The sequence below is a fragment of the Dromaius novaehollandiae genome, chromosome 8 (genome assembly GCF_036370855.1).
Source record: "Dromaius novaehollandiae isolate bDroNov1 chromosome 8, bDroNov1.hap1, whole genome shotgun sequence".
Lineage (NCBI taxonomy): Eukaryota > Metazoa > Chordata > Aves > Casuariiformes > Dromaiidae > Dromaius > Dromaius novaehollandiae.
This window is the reverse complement of record NC_088105.1, coordinates 17,087,209-17,103,599: the sequence shown is the minus strand read 5'-3', so window position 1 is coordinate 17,103,599 and position 16,391 is coordinate 17,087,209. Positions and strand designations below refer to the sequence as shown.

General features: G+C 41.8%; 1 protein-coding gene across 2 annotated transcripts in view; it reads right to left on the bottom strand.

Annotated features, from left to right (window-relative positions):
* Positions 1 to 5,250: 5,250 nt before the first annotated feature.
* The window catches only part of NR5A2 (nuclear receptor subfamily 5 group A member 2), a 98,922-nt gene continuing 87,781 nt past the window's right edge, over positions 5,251 to 16,391 (bottom strand). For both annotated transcript variants that reach the window (XM_064515781.1, XM_064515782.1), the window contains exon 8: positions 5,251 to 8,392. In XM_064515781.1, coding sequence (XP_064371851.1) covers positions 8,145 to 8,392 — 248 coding nt within the window. In that variant the 3' untranslated portion in view covers positions 5,251 to 8,144. The remainder of the gene's footprint in view (positions 8,393 to 16,391) is intronic.

Genomic DNA, 16,391 nt, shown 5'->3' with positions numbered 1-16,391 from the left:
GGAATTAACAGAATCTGAGAAACCTTTGAAGACTGTTAAGGCTGTAATTGGTGTGTTTTGTCCTGAGTGGAGAATTTGAAAGGTTTATTTCGAGAATATACACTCTTAAGGGCAGGAACTGTTACTCATCTGTGTTTGGAAAGCAGCACCAACACAATCTGGATAACAATATACTACAGAAGGCTGAAAGAACAATTAAAGAGTGGAAATAATGACCTAAGGGAGGAACACAACTCAGATGCCGAAGATTTCACATCACGGGTTTGGGGAAATCAGTGGGGAGAGAGACTGAGAGCTTTTATATAGGCTAATGTGCTCAGAAGGGGCATGTTGAAATTTCTGCTTGTGTTGGATTGAAACGATATCAAATAACTTGAAGAGAAATCCTTTGAAAGAGAAAGAGGGAATTTGTCCTTATTTATGTTTCCTCTTGGGAGAGCGCGCTTCGTTCTTAGGGTTTTTTCTCACTTTCTTTAGCACCTTGGGACAGGAGGAGGCTGTCGCTAAGCCAGCACCCCACAGGCCAGGCTTATTTGCGAATTACAGGAGAGGGTAACAAAAACGGTCGTCTTCTAGCACATCCAGCCTCTCCAGGCGCCCTTCCACCGGCGTCCCCCTGGAGACATCCCGGTGCTCTGACGGCAGCCGGGCTCTCCCTGGTGCCACCCGAGGGCGGGATCGCCGCGAGCACCTCGCCATGGTGGTACGTACCCACGGCTTCTCACCTCTGCCGCAGGTTTTAAATGTTATCGGCACCAGACTGTCACGTTCCTGCAACAGCCTGGGATGCAGGTCCGCCTTGCCTTGCCTTGCCTTACAGCCACGCATCCTGCGAATTTCCCAGCCCTGAAGAAGGAGCGTGTGGTTAAAGCGAGTTAGGGATGCCTGGGTGGTCATGCTGGATCCCCAGGAGACCCCTCTCCCGTAAGGCCTGCTGCCTCCAGCACCTGATGGCGAACGGACCTACGGAAGTATTGTGGACTGCTAAAAAAAAAAAGGAGCAGGGGGAGAATTTTGCTCTTTTAGCTATCTTCTGGAACAGGTCAAATGTTTTTTCTAAAATAATTCTGGAAAGTATAAACAAATAATAATTTTCTTCCTGGCTACATTAGTTTGTATTGTATTGCTTATGGCTTTCATGAGAAGACATTAAAACAAAGCAGAACAACTACAAAGCAACTACCAGGAAGATGACAGAGTTTTTCTAGTGTCCTTGGCCTCAATTTTATCACCCAAAGTGATCACTTCCTTTTTGGAGGTTTTTTTTTCTCTTGTTTTGTATATATTATTTTTAATGTGTATTTGTTCACATGAAATGAAGCTCCGAAAAGCATCAAAATACAAGTTTAACAAAGTAGGTGCGAGAGTAGCCAGGATAAAGCTACAGTATCGCTAGAGCGATCCTCCAATAAATCAGCTATAGTTTAACTGTTTGAAAATGCCTGTTAATAAAACGTTGCTGTTTTCTTCACAGCTTCCACCCTCAGTAAATAGGTGATGGCTCTGCCTTATTAATTACTGTGAAGTATTTGAATAGTGGGGAACATAGTTCTAGAGCAGCAAATAACCTCGCTCGATCTGGCTCCCGTGCCTGCTCCCAGACCAGCGAGCTGCGGCACCAGTGGGCCGTGGTATCATCTACGGAGCCGTCCTGTTATTCAGCGTTCACCACCCGACAGCCCGGCCACGGCCCCCCTTGCCCGCCCGGGGCTCTAGCTCTACCCGGAGCAAAAGATGGTGTGGATGTTGCTGGCTGCGGCTCCGTCAGACTTCAGGAGGGCACCGGCGTGTTGGGGAGGCACCAACCGGGCTTTCTGGCAAGGAAAAGTTTCTTACATCTGTCACCCAGAAAGTGTGGGGTTTTTTGCGGTTTTCCTTTTTTCCTGCAGGATGCCCAAGGGGTGAAGTTATGACAAAGTTGCATATATAAACAAAGGGAAAAAATAGAAAAAGTTTGTTCCCTTTCCTCTTTTTGGCAAGGGCTGTTTTCTCGGTTACGTTGAATATTGCTAAGTGCACTACTGGAGCAAAAAAGCTTCAAGTCTTCGAATAATTAAATTCCAGCCATGATAGCATTTCTGTATTTCGATTCCACTGTTAATATTTTAGTGCAGTTCTGGAACTAAAATTCTTGGATGTTTCCTATTTTCGCTCTGAAAGCAGTGTTTGATAGGCACTGTTGACTGCTGAGCTCTGTAAAGCCGGTCCTCGTAAGCCAAGACACAGCAGGCTGACCGGTGACCTCGCCTTGCATTTGGCTGGGGCTTCTTCAGCCTGGTCGGACCAGGTTCAGCGGTTGTTTTCCTGTTTTGACATTTTTGGTCGCTTTGCTGCTTCTAAACACACCGACACTTGCTATTGAGTCCTTGACTTTTATTTCCCCCCGACACGTTGGTAGCCCTTCCGAAGGTCTTGGTGCACCGGTAGGGTTGGCTCGAGTTTTGCTTGTGGTAGGAAGCGAGGGAGCGGTAAAGGAGGGTGCTGGTGGGATCTGGAGAGGGGGAGCAGCGGCCGGCGGGCGCAGAGCAAGCCCCCGCCAGGACGGAGGGCTGGGGCCGGGGCGAGCCGGTGGGAGCAACCGCAATGAGCAGAGCCCGGTGGCTAACGGGGAGGGAGAAGGAAGAAGAACCCTACGCGTGCCCTGACGCCCGCGTCCGTGCTCCCGCCTCGCCGGGCCCCCGGGGGTTGTGCAGCCCCTCGGGGCGGCGCTGCTGCTGGTCCCGGCCCCCTGGGCTGGACTGGCCCAAGTCCTGTTTCTCGAGGCATGAAAGATTATTATTTTTTCTTTTTTTGCACCTGCGAATCCAAGGGCTGTGACCCTTGCAGGGAGGTCTTCTGCAGGAAGAGTCAGATACCGCCGTAGAATATTTCAGCTGAATTTACTAAGTGGAAAAACAATTTGACAATGGTTTGTAAGGCAGCTATGCTGTTAGATTTTAAATAAAAGTGCAATCTAATAATAAGCTCCAGTTTTCACAGCGTGAGTTGAATGAATTGATTAAATATAGTTAATCAATTATTCCATGCCACATTTTTTATCTGAAATCTATATAAACTGTAAAATAAAACTACACATATTAAATGAAAAAAATTTTTTAAATTCACTTATTATATACCTATTATTAACAATATTGCCTCACTGTGGCAGGTCCCTAAAATACATAAATAATTTATTCAGGCCTTGTTAATACTTCAAAGCAATGATAAAAATCCAGCATATTTTATTTATTTATTTTTCCTTTAGATTAGAAGTGAATCAAGATGAAATATTTATGAAACATAAATATCTTTGTGTTTCTTCCATGCCTGTGCTTCCTTTTTGCTGTATCTTCTTTTGGAGCACCTCCCCCGCCGCTCCCCTCGTCCCCTTCGCTCTCTGCTGCAGTGGACGGACCATGACAGACGCTGGCACCGCTCCGTGGTTTTCGCTGTGGCGTTCAAAGGCAGGCAGTCCTCGAGATCTGCTTCCGACGTGAAGCTGCGGCGTGTTTCTGCGCTGCGGGAAGCAGCGCCCGTGGGGGAAGTCACCTTCGATGCACGTGGGTCTGGGCGGGGTGGCGAAGAGCAGCAGGTGCCGGTCGCGCCCAGGAGCCTCCCCGCGACACCGGCCGCTGGCTGGCGGCTGCGAGCGCTGCCCAGGGTCGCTCGCGCTACGGGAAGGTTTTGGCTGAGGATGCTGCGCTCGGTGCATCTCACACAGCAGTGATATCAGGGGAACAGCCTGGGCTCCAGGTAGCTGCGGCAGCAGCCCGTCGGCGCTGGCTGCGGATCAGGCCCTCTTCTGCCTTTATCATTTGGCAAAGATTTTTCATGGCGTCGGCAATTGCGCTTGGAAAACGATTCCTTCCTCTGCCGGCATATACGTAGCTGAGGGTGCCGGGCTGGCACGGAAGTGCTTGGGACATGCCAGTATCACAAGGTTATGCTTATTATATACACCTGTAGGACCTGGTTTTTATCTGTAATGTATCTCATTTATCTATAATTTGGTTGGATAGCTGTTAATTTAATGCTCTGTCTTTAAGCCTGCCACTGCAGACCCTGGAGCGCAGCAGATGCGCCCATCCAGCCCTTCCCTGGAGAACAGCAGCAAACTGCTTAAAGGAAGTGGAAACGTTGCTGGAATTTTTGTTACGTGTCTAGCCTGTGTGCTTCAAATCAGGGGTTAATAAAAAGTGTTATTCAGTATTCCAGGAAATTGTCAAGATTGCTAAGTATTGTACTGACTTGACCTGTGTTACGCTCTTCCCATGTTTCCAATAAAAACGCACAGCAGATTGCCCCAGAACCAATGTCAAGCTCAGTTAAAAAAAAAATCCCCTCATAATTTAAATTTGTAGTGTATGTACCAGATATATCAGGTACATTTTAGATATAGCTTTCATTATGTAAGACACCAAACATGGAATCTCCCCTGGGTCTTATGCAAAATCATGATTTTCGGTTATGATTCCTAAAAATTAAAATGAACTTTTCCCACCTGTAAGCCACCTAATCCTGTCTGTTTTACCGTGTGTTTTAACTGTGATTTCCAAACAGCTTTGCTTCTTTCAGGCGCAGTATCTGTGGGTGCCCGGTTCCCATCCCCGGGCCGCGCGAGCGCCTGCCCCCTCCGCGCAGCCCCTGTGAAGCCGGCGGCAGTTTCGGGGCAGCGCTGGACTCGGTCTCCGAACGGCGGGGCAGCGCTGGCGAGCTCTGCCGGCCCACTTCACCTCCGGCTCCTGACACGGCAATCAGAGGAGCCGGAGGGCAACTGCAGGGAAAAGTTTCCCTTTCGCAGCAGTAACATCTGCCTCCTTGGCAGCACAGGCTGGCCGTGGCGGTGGCCCTGTGGCGCATCTGCTTTGCCGCGAGGTTATCCGCGCCCGCCGCTCCGGTTACCTGCTCGCCTTTGGTTCTGCCAGTTCTCCCCTCTGATGCTTTGGCTGCTTAACTCTTTACAGGTAACATTCAAAGTGAAAGACAAGTGTGCGGTCTGAGGTGAAATATATTTATTTGTAGGCATTAACTACTAAATTCCTCTTAAATAGAGGTTCACCTTTATCAAACTGTTTAGCAGTGTTTTTCACTCAGCCTCCGCATGTTCGTCACCACTGCCCGAGCTCTGGAAAGCGCTCTTCCCCTCTGCATCACATCATCTCTGCTGCTCTTATTTCTCTTACCTTTCACCTTCCTGCCCAGAGCAACCGATTTCTGACTAGCGCTTCGTTGCAGTGGCACGCTGTTGTTATAAAGACAATTTAAAAGTGGTCAGCATGGGCATATCAATATTTATTGAAATACTGAAAAAAAAAAATTTCCATTGGTGATGAGAAACTCCTGGCAAGAACTGACATGACAATATGTATTTCACCGATACAGTAAGAGAACTTCAACTTCACCAGTAACTCACTGCACATTCTATAAGTCGCATGGATTTAAATCCAAGGCAGCTGCAGAACATCTGGAATACAAATAGTCAGACATCACAGATTGTCTGTTTACAAACACAGAACAACTCTAATAAACCAGCCAAAGCCAAAACCTTTGTGTTTTAGTCTGCTTTTACTAATACGTCCTGTAATCAATAAGGCAGCCGTAAGTAAATGTCTGGTTACAAAGTAGTTAACAATTAACACGAGTTTTTTTTTTTTGCTCTTGTTCGCAAACTTTGGGCAATCTGGTGGAATTCTTGGAACCACAGATAGGGGCAAATATAAGTTAGTTTATCTGAAACTGTTTCCATTAAGCCGTATGGAAAATTTTGCTTTTCTTTTACATCCTTATTTTACTTCTTTTGTCCTGTGTATAGATAACGGTGCTGTGAATTCAGTTAGCAACGTGTTTTACTTCGGTCTTTATTAATATTCAGTGAGATTCACTGTAGCATTTCAACAGAAATAAGAGAAAATGCGGAGTATGAACACTTGAAATAGGTTTTGTTTCTCGTCTAGCAAGGGAAGGAGTGCCCGCAGCTACCTACGTGTGTGCGTGTGTGTCACAGCCCCCATCCGTCGCCTCTCCCGCTGCTCTGCCTCGCTGGCGGCCGAGGACCGCTGCCCCGCCGCCGCGCGCTGTAGACACTCGGCTTTGCTCTGTGGGTACCCTACGCTGGGCAGAATATTAGAGCTGATTAATACAGGCGATTAAAGCGATGCGTTTTGTACTAATGCTGACGTTAATAACCGATGTCTTTGGTATACGATGTATGCGTGGTCGGAAAAAAATTAAGAGAATGCACCTTTTCAAGTTCACGTGAAACAGAAAAAGCTACAACTCACATAATTTACAATAGATTTAAATAAACTACATTTAGGATTATGAAGATTTACAGACATTTAATCAAGCGAACGATTTCAATGGTAAAGACCCTTGTGTGTCCCTGAACTATGTTCCATTAACTTGAAGACATGCTACAGTAAACACATATATTTGGCTTCTTCATTCTGGCTATATCTTATATAAAGATGAAACCAAAGAACAATAAATTAGCATCATAATTGTCTACAGTGGAAACTATCATATACAATATAAATAAACTATTCAAAAGCCAGCAATCTTCATGAAAAAAAAAATTAAAGAATTAGGATTTTATACAGTTTCTACAAGTGATTGTGCAGCCGATAATCTCAAAAATCAAAGTCAAAATGAAATCCCCCGTTTGATTTTAGTGTCTCACGACATACAGTAATTAAGTACTGGTAAAATAATTACCAACTTGAAAGCAATATTAAGGAAATCACTGCTTTGCAATTTTATCACAGTTTTTTCCCCACAGGACCTAAAGAATGTAAACACTATGTTTTCTTTATTGTTAGAGATTAATACTTTATTTTAAATGAATGTTGATCCACACCTGCACAGCTACCTTTAAGGATAATGAAATAAGGCAAGACTTTTAGAACTGTGGCACTACATGTTATAATACTGATATCTTCATTTGGACAGAGAGAGAATTGTTTGTTCTTCTCCAATATTTGTTCTGCAGCAGACTTTGGCCTACATAGACATGGCAGTATCACTCTTCTCTCTTTGTGTAAAAGATCTGTATTGCCTAACTTAAAAAAGAATGTTTCTTTATACATTGGACTTTCGAATGGACATGTACTTTCTTTGTTATTGGCAATTTAAAAATCTTAATAAGCTCCCTCTGTGGTGTCATCAGCTCATACAGTTGTTTTGTCTCTCCTTGCATAACTAAGCAAATTTCGGTTCTATTTTTTTTAATATATATCAGTATTTGGAGCTCTAGAAAAGATGATTTTTTTTGTTGTGACAGAAGCTATCCTTTCTGATGGCTAAAATATGTTAATATGGTTTATTTAAAAACAGCCGTGAAGATGTACCAGGGCTGTATTTTAGCCACGGCACTAGGCGAGCGTGCGGTTGAACTGACAAATTTCTTTTGCAGTATTTATCTTTGATATTTAATTGCCACCCTGTGACAGTAGCAGAAGAGGGATACTGCCTGCCTGAACAACATGAACACGTGACAAAACAAACTTCAGGACATAGTAAGAATGCCAAGCTAACTTGTTAACAGACTCTTCATATTACTTATTTGCAGGCCTGAGAGACAGACATTCAAAACCAGTCTCGTATGATTTGGTGGCGATACTATATAGCATGTGGCCTACTCCAGCTCTCTCCTGCAGGTTGCTGAACGGCTGCCACATGGTTTATCACCGAAGAAGTAAGCGTTGGGTCCTTGGAAGGATGGCAGAGGATGCTGGAGATGCAGCTTTGCATCTGTTAGAACTGTTTGCAAAGTCCTGTTATACAACGAAGGAATTTAGTGCAAATTCCCCACTATCTCAGCTCAATAATACGGATCAGTTTTTTTCCTAAATTTCTTCATATTGGCAATCAGCAGAGTTAAATATACAAGAATCATTCTGTCCTTTTTCATGTCGACATTGGTGATAGTATCCACTCGGTAAGTTCACTTCACGCCAGTATAAAGTCCTATATAGATTCCTTTGGGGGTGTGTAGCATATGATTCACAGTTTGCAATACAAATACCCTGATACATCACTTATTTACTATTAGTATTTGATTATTATACCATTTTGCAAAGTCTTAAAACCACATTTTAATTAGTGTTGCTCGGAGCAGTTCAGAGTATATTTTTTTCCTTGAAAGCAGAAGCTCTAATGGGTATAATTTATGCTCTCTTTGCATGCAGCATCTCAATGAGAAGGTTATTACACGGAACATCCCCGTTCAGGTGTTTGTAGTAGAGGTACTCTTCAGCCTGCATACTGATGGCCCGGATTTCTGGTAGTCGCAGGAGAAGCTGCCCAAATTTGTCTGTTTGCTGTGGGTAATTACACATTGTGTAGTCCAGCAGAGCAGCATTCACTTGTTCCTGAACACCTTCCACAAGCTGGAAGTTCTCAAGATTTTTGACATCTGAATAATAACAATAAAAAAAAGTAACAACAGTTGAGTTGCATTTTAATTCCTGTTTGCTAAGGCAGTGTTTCACTAAATGGATGCATTTTTTTTTTTCCTCCTGACAAAAGCATACTTTACAAGCTGCTGAATATTCAGTGAACCCCTTTGCCAACTTTCCTGGGAAAATGATCACGAAAGAGCTTTAGCAGAGTGTCTTGTTGAAATTCTGCATATACCTCAAATCAATTAGACACCAATGGAGTCTGAGCAAGGTCAGCTCTTTTCATATCTTACAAAAAGAAAGGTTGAGGATTCCTAAAGTAGAAGACCATAATATATTGCTAGCAAATGAGTCCCAAGAGGAAGCCCTATCTTTAACCTGGTGTGTTACACAATTCATATAATTCCGTATTAATTTTTCTGACCCAAGGTGAAATCTGTGTCCAGGGCATGATGTAGTTAATTCTAATAAAAAGTGACAGGGTTCTTGTTTCTGTTTGACATTTTCTAAATGATTCTGAAAGCCTCTGACTTGTCTAGCCTATGCTAATGAACCATCTGGTACACTCCAGTGACTGCCAAAATAATCTCCCCTACTGGAAACTCTCTAAAATATATATTTCACTGATTAATGATCTTTATAAAATGGAATCATTGTCCTTTGGGTGGAATACCAGATAAGAACGGTGCCCTTTAACCTGCATATAGTTTTGGAAATCCAATACACCGATTTTCTTTGATACTGGACAACAGGGTCACTTACACCAGCAAGGCAGGTGCAGTTTGCTCGTGCTACCTGTGTTTGATTAGCCTCTGTTCCTACACGGCAACTGCAAGCTTCTTCAGAGATGCTGAAGTCGGAGGTAAATGCCAGTATATTAACAGCTTCTTATTCGATATACTTTGCAAAATTATTCTGGTGGCATCTTTCTTTTGCCATGGCTGAAGAATGCAGAAGTTATTCCAAGGCTTGCAAATTAGGGTGCTGCTATAACGCAAAAAGAGTGAAGCGATCAAAGTGCTCTTGCTGGGAGAACTTGCTTTCGCTGATGTTTGATCATTTATACCATCAATATGTGGCACAACCTTGCCTGAATCTTGCGATCTGGCCTTAAGGAACTCACTAGCAATACCTAAACTGCAACAGCTGTCCAAAAAAGAAGCATCTGAACTTTGCATTTTTCAGAGTGAGGAGAACTGGAAACTTCAAAGCTGCTCTGCCAGCTCCCTGAGCTATTCAAACGCATTTACTGAAAGCTTTTTGCTAGTGTCTTTGGATAGTAGTGTTTTCGTTGCGTTATACTGGACATTTTCTAATGCAAAATATAACTTTTTTTAAAATGTAGCTACATAAAACTACCAAGGTATTTTATAGTGTGTGTTAATCTGGTTTAAAATTTGGGTGTTGTAAGCATATTTTTATAATGTTCTTAAGAAAAGAACAGTATCAAATATCACTGCTGTTTTAAATAGGTTGCTTTCAGATGAAAAATGCAATCGTGAATGAACATCAGAAATTCCCACAGATGGGGCAGGCAAACAACAGACAAGTAGTGACTGTGCTGGAGATTAAACTGTGTTAAACAGCAAGGTAATATGTATAGTGATTTTAGAATCAGCATCTCAAACTTTTTTCTGTTAAAAGTAACTTTGAACATCAGAAAGTTTTAGAAAGTGGTAGCTGATTCAAACCTCATCAAACTGAGTAGGTATGTTTCCACTGCTGTCTATCTGCTTATAGTCATGTTCTGAGGTTAAACAGTGCTGACTTCTTGGGAGAACAGATTCACTCTCATTTTTGCTCTCTTTCTGAATGCAGGTGCAGGTGTTGCAGTGCTCTTGTTAGTTAAGTGGCATGGCTGAATTTCATGGAAATTGCAAAACTGTGGCGGTGGGGGAAGATAATGCCTGTGGGTTTTTTTTTTTTCTCTCACTTCAGTGGAAAGTCCTTTAAATACTCATATATGACACCAAAAACACTGAAGTCATATAATGATAACTCCAATTAACAATGACGGTAAACCCCCATAATAGTTCTGGGGCTTCCATGCCACATCCAGACTGAGAAAACACTCACAAAGTAATTCCTCTACATAAATTCCTGATAGCTGTAGTGAGGATCAGGTGTTTGTAAACGAGATGTTATTAGTTAACCACAGTGAAAATATGTTGGATTTTCCTGGCTCTCTCTATATGAATCAGATTAGTCATAGTTCAAATGATTGTGATTTAGGACATCATTAGACAATTCATCTGTGTGTCGATCTCTCCAGGTCACAGCAGCAGGACTGTGGCCACAACAGCGGGAAGGTGGAGACTACCTGAGCACCAGTTAGGTCTTCTGACATGAAGCCTCTGTAAAGTTACCACGAGTTTTGGAAATGCCTTTTGGTAAGTGCTTTCATCTCACATACATTAACAACAAACGCTGCAGTAAAGCAAACGAGGAAACTCAAAGACAGAAGTCTGAGGATGTGTGCTAACTAGAGAGCATTATGTAAAACTCCACTGTGATTTCTCAAACTCTCAAGTGATATTTTGTATATTTTTAAAAAAAGGGTTTGACTAACACATAATTGCTATATAAATAATGTAGTTATTTTTGAGACAGAATCCAAAACAGGTGGGCTAGTTCCAAAGATGATGAATAATGAAGGAAAAATATAAAGGCTCTGTAAATATTAAATTATTTCTAGTAGCTGTGATTTTTGCAGGTGGAACAGGAATACTACACAGTTTTCACTTCTGGTTCTTAGTATTTAGCTGATAATGTTACAAATATTATTCTATAATAATTTTGAGTTGTAAGTAGACGTTTTTCCTATGCTTTGGGTTTCTTTTTTTTCTCTTGGCATTTATGATATAACACCTGGTAAAGACACGTGATTTAGTTTTCCAAATATTTCCTTTTGGATAGAGATAATTTGACCACAAATGAGTTAACTTGGTGAAACCTCAGGTAGCGCTGGTGTAATTCCACTGCAGGCAGTGGTGTACACAGAGCTTGCACCGCACTGGTGGTGTGCAGCACAGCCATCTTCTGTGCTGTCAGATAATTCTTCATTCTTGCCTGCTTTTTAAGACTGGAATGTCTCTTATCAATCTTTACATCGGTTAGTAACAATTTAAAGTACACATGTTTAGGCTTAATGTAAGAAATCAGTTTTCAAGGTTTAGAGGCTTGTAAATTAAATGAGTAGGAATAGGTCTCCCCCTCCCACCCACACACCCTTTAAATCCTAGCAGCTAGAAAAAGCGTTTTGTGTTGCTACAGTAAGTATCAGTCTCTTATCTCTTCCACTTTATTCACTCAGGGACTAATTACCAACTTTTTACATGAAACAGCCTTACTGTGAGCTCACAGTGGGGCACACATCTTTTTCTATCCTTATTGGAGAGTAAACCCTTAGGTCTTCTGGAATATATTATATGTTTTACAAGAAATAGCAATTGCTTTTCTGTCAAACAAAGAATTTTTGTTCTCTATAGCTTACTTTTGACGATTAAGACAAAAACATTACTACAATGTGTCAGTGTCTGCTCTGTAGTCACAGTAAAGATCTCCTACTATTCCCACAAATCCCCCAATTTTGATTATTTTATACATCTGCTATAAAGCTGTGCTTTAAGCTGAAACTGCATACAACGTTCAGCCCGAGGAGAACACTTTTGCATATTTTTCCCAAAAATGGGTCTGGTCTTTAGAGGGGGAAAATATTTAGGTTTCAGAGAGATTTTCTCCCTCTCATATTCTAAACATGAAATACTGAAAATTTGGTGGTGTATTAATCTGTAGAGAGCTTCCCTTGGTCTGGGAATTTTGAAAAGAAAAATGAAAGAGAATGAGAGATTTAAATTTGAAAAATAGTAACTCCTTAGGAGCAGCATAAATATTTCCCAGAGAAAGCCGGTTAATTTTTTCTGCACATTTCCTCTCTCAGACACCCCTTCCAGGACCACGAAAAGCAGTGAGCAGGTACAGACACAGATCCCATCCTTCCAGCTCCCTCTGTGGATTTTGCACCATTGCAGCTCCTGCTATTGCAAGGATGAGTTAAAGTTATGTTTAGGCTTCTCCGTGGGGACAAGTTTCTCAGTTTCACAAGACTGGAAAAAGTCTTATAGATACTTAAGGTAATAAGACTTGACACCGATCCAGGATCTAGCTTCCCTTCCCCGAAAGGAGGAGAAAATGTAGGTGCACGTTGAGCCAGGTTCCACTTAAGGAATATGCAGGACTTTAATATAATCCAGCTGGACCCAAATGTTTAGCAGCTCGTCTCTGGAATGACTTTCAAGCAGGTGTAGGTAAAAATATGATATATTCCAAATTGTAGTGATTGTATTTTCACCAGGGTGTCCTTCAGGCCTGATCTCTAAGAGGTTTGTCTGTTTTTTCCAACTAGACTGACTGGCCTGATAAGAAGTATTGCCTCAAATTAAAAAAAAAATTGTTTTATCAGGTAAAAATACAATGGGCCTCTGTAGCCTGAAGTTAAGGTTCTAGTCAGGGGCCTTGGTATGAGGCTGTTTCCCATCTGATCTTGAAAATGAAATATGTTAATAGTGATGAAGGTTTCTTTCCCAGAATAATTCAAAGGAGAGGGATTGCCCAGGACTGAGATGAGGAACCTTACCAAGCAATTCCTTCCTCAAATACAGTTTTTTCCTAGTTCCTTTGTCTACTTTCTTCTAGCCCTGCAAACCTTTCAGGTTACAATACTTAAAAAAAAACAGGTAGATTTTGACATGTGAATAAAACTTTTTTTGAGGGCAAGAGTAGTAGTGGTTGATAAACTGCCAGTCTCTGAAGGTTACCCGCAATTCTTCTTCATTGCAACTAATGGTAACAAAACCAGTTCAATATAGCGCATCTGTCGTCAAAGCAGACGTATGCCATTCTATAGCTAAGCCTCCTTCACAGAGAAAATACGATAATGAAGGGGGATTTATGGTAAAGTTAAGCTCCTTATTGCAAAATACTCCTTGATTTCATTAGAGCAGGGTTATGCTGAGTATTATTTACTTAAAATGCATGGGAAACAATTTTTGATAGATCTATTTGTCAATATGTTGTAAGGTGCTATATTTGGCACTTTCCAAAACTTAAAACAAAACCTTTCCATTATAATAACATCAGCAATCACTTTCATTTTATTAAGATTCCCAAGTCCAAACTGAAAGCATAGAAAACTTCCCCGTCTTTAAAGAATTCTTTTTTGGCAGTGGCTGAACTATCTATAACAATATAATGATCAAACTCTGACTGTTTATTAGGGTCATAAAGTAATTTTCATGTTCAGTTGAACATAACATCAGATAATGGGTACATTGTTTTGAAAATCTTGATTAAATTCTGCTATAGCAATATATTTCACTTGTGCATAAGCATTGGGCAAAATGATGTATTTTTTTAAAGCCAGAATAAGATGCTCATGAGATAACAAGCTGTAATTCTTAGTCTGAATCCTATTTCATCCCCTCAGTGTTCAATCTCAATGGACCTTCAGTTTGTTTCAGACCAACTCAGAGCTCAGTTTAAACACATTTTGATGTTGTTTCATAGTGGTAGCCTTCTTTGTAGTGTATTTAAAATACTGAAGCATTTTTCTATTTCCAAATGACAAATTTTTACTCAGCAAATCAGCTCCTCTCTCTCTATGAAGAATTGTGTTTATTTACTTCTGTGAATAATGTTATAATTGCTTTTGCTTCTGTTAGCTCTGCAATGAAAAGGGAGCTATGGGGCAATAAGCTGGATTCCTCTCCTGGTGCAACTGTGGGATTATTTTACTGGATTCCAGTTGCTTCTGTTCGTGCAATGCCAGTGAAGACAAAGGGCAAAGCCTAATTTGATCTCTTGAATCTTTATCACTGGTGATTACTCAGGAAAATAAAACAGCTTGGTTTTCAACAGCTCAGGATGAGTTTACTGACTTGAAAGTTAAACAAACAAACAAATCTCCACCTGCTTCTCGTCCTGGCACCCCAGGAACCGACATCCTTATTACTTCCAATAACGCATACGTGATATGGTAGTCATTGAAACACAATACAAACAGAGTCCTGCCAGGCCACTTTCGGAGGAAGAGTTTCACACAAGCCCTGAGCCAAAGTCCAAAGCCAGCTGCACCCTTAAACACAAAGTCCAGCGTTTTTCATTGAGCCCCATGAGGGAAAAGCATGGCTAAGTACAGTAACACAACCAAGGATGTGCAGACCCCCTTGGGAGAGCTGGTTAAAGAAACTATGGACTGGTCCCAAAGAGGCCAGCATGGACCAGAGGCACTGAAGGCCAAATCAGTGATTCCTGACCAGGAATCAGTCGTCTTTTCATCTTAGTGACGCCTAAACTCTAGGACCACCTTATTTTCTTCTACTTTTTAAAGTGTCCTGCATGTCTGGAGTTATGTCCCTGCTGATGTCCCAGACTTGCCCCTGTTTTGGATGAGCTCTGCAACATGTTGCTTGGCTCATAGCTTCACCCAGCTGTCTGTCGCTTGCTGGCTTATTCTGCAGGTATTTTCATACAAGCTTAGCACTCACCGGTGGCATTAGGTTGCACACACGAGAGTGGCTGCTGCTTTCTCTGAAGACGCAGCAGAGGAACAGGAATTAGACCAGTGCTGTTCCTCCGCTGGGTCTTCAAACAATTCCCCCAAGCACTGGGAGTTTCCCACCTCCTTGGAGAGCAGTCTCAGCCACTCCTAGCTGTAGCTAGTACTGCGACTGGTCTCGGTGAAGGTATGCAGCGGGCTTCAGGTTGAAGCTGTGCTGAGAAAAGCATGCAAGAGGTTGGAAGGCAGATTTTACAGCCTGACTTTGTAGGCTGGCGGTGAGGGAACCTGCCTGCACCGACACGGGTTTCTAGTTCCTGCTTCCAGGGCTGTTTGTATATTTGATCTAGCGACCGCTTAAAGTAAACTACAGTTCAGTCCTAGAAAAAAGGACTCAGTCTGAGTGTCTCTCTTCTAGGGAGAAAGTCCCTAACCACTATACCATGGTGTCATGCTTGTATTTGTATTCTGGCACATGTAAAAAATCTGGGGCTGAAGTGATTTAGGGCAGAGAATCTGTGAAAGAACATGAGCCAGAAGTTGCTTTTCCTGCCTCCTCATCTAATCCCAGGTCCACACGGTATGCCTGGGCTGGGTTTGTCTTCTGAATATTTAGTTGGAACAAGCACAGAGAACAAGACTAGTATGTTAAATATCACAATATTAGCAGGCATCAAAATATGTACTTTAAAAGTAGTCAAATCTACTGCCACAGCATGAGTTTAAAACACACTTACAGTTACCAGAAAAAAGTATCGCATTTGATAAAAGCAGAAGATAAGGCTTCTGATAAAAGAGTTCAAAAAACACAAACAAATAGCAAATTTATTGGACCAAGTGGTTTCCCCAGTTAATTTTTGAAATGTCTTTTTAATCTTCAATAGCATATGGACAATACAGGGTTGCTGGTGTTTCAAGGGAACTGGCTGTCAACATCTACAATTTGTAGGGCGTGAATAGTTTAAAATATCATAAATATTTATGAAGTGCCTGGGAATGGTGATAGGGACATCCTACAAAATCCTTGAAGTTATGAACTGAGGCAGAAAGGGTGTTACATATAAGTAGCAATAGCAGACACTACAGCATAATGTAGAGAGGAGCAAGGAACAATATATTATTTTGCTGAGAAGCAGCTGAATATTTAGAAAAAAGGAACGGGAGATTTTGAAAGATTCCCTTTCTTCTAGAGCATATTTGCCCTGCTTTTGTTTAGATGCTTGCAACTTTTCTGAGTTACTGGACTTCTATTTACCTTTGCACTTACGAGAAGTTTGAACATTACCGATCCTTTCCCCCTCTACCCCTTTTCCCAACTACTCAAGTGCTGTTTAAAATAGGAATAATGGGCCAGATTAATCTCAGAGGTATTTCTACTGCCATCACTGGCACTACACCAAAGGGTGATACAGTCCTAAAAGAAGAAATATAAATATTTTCTTAAAAAATATCCTATA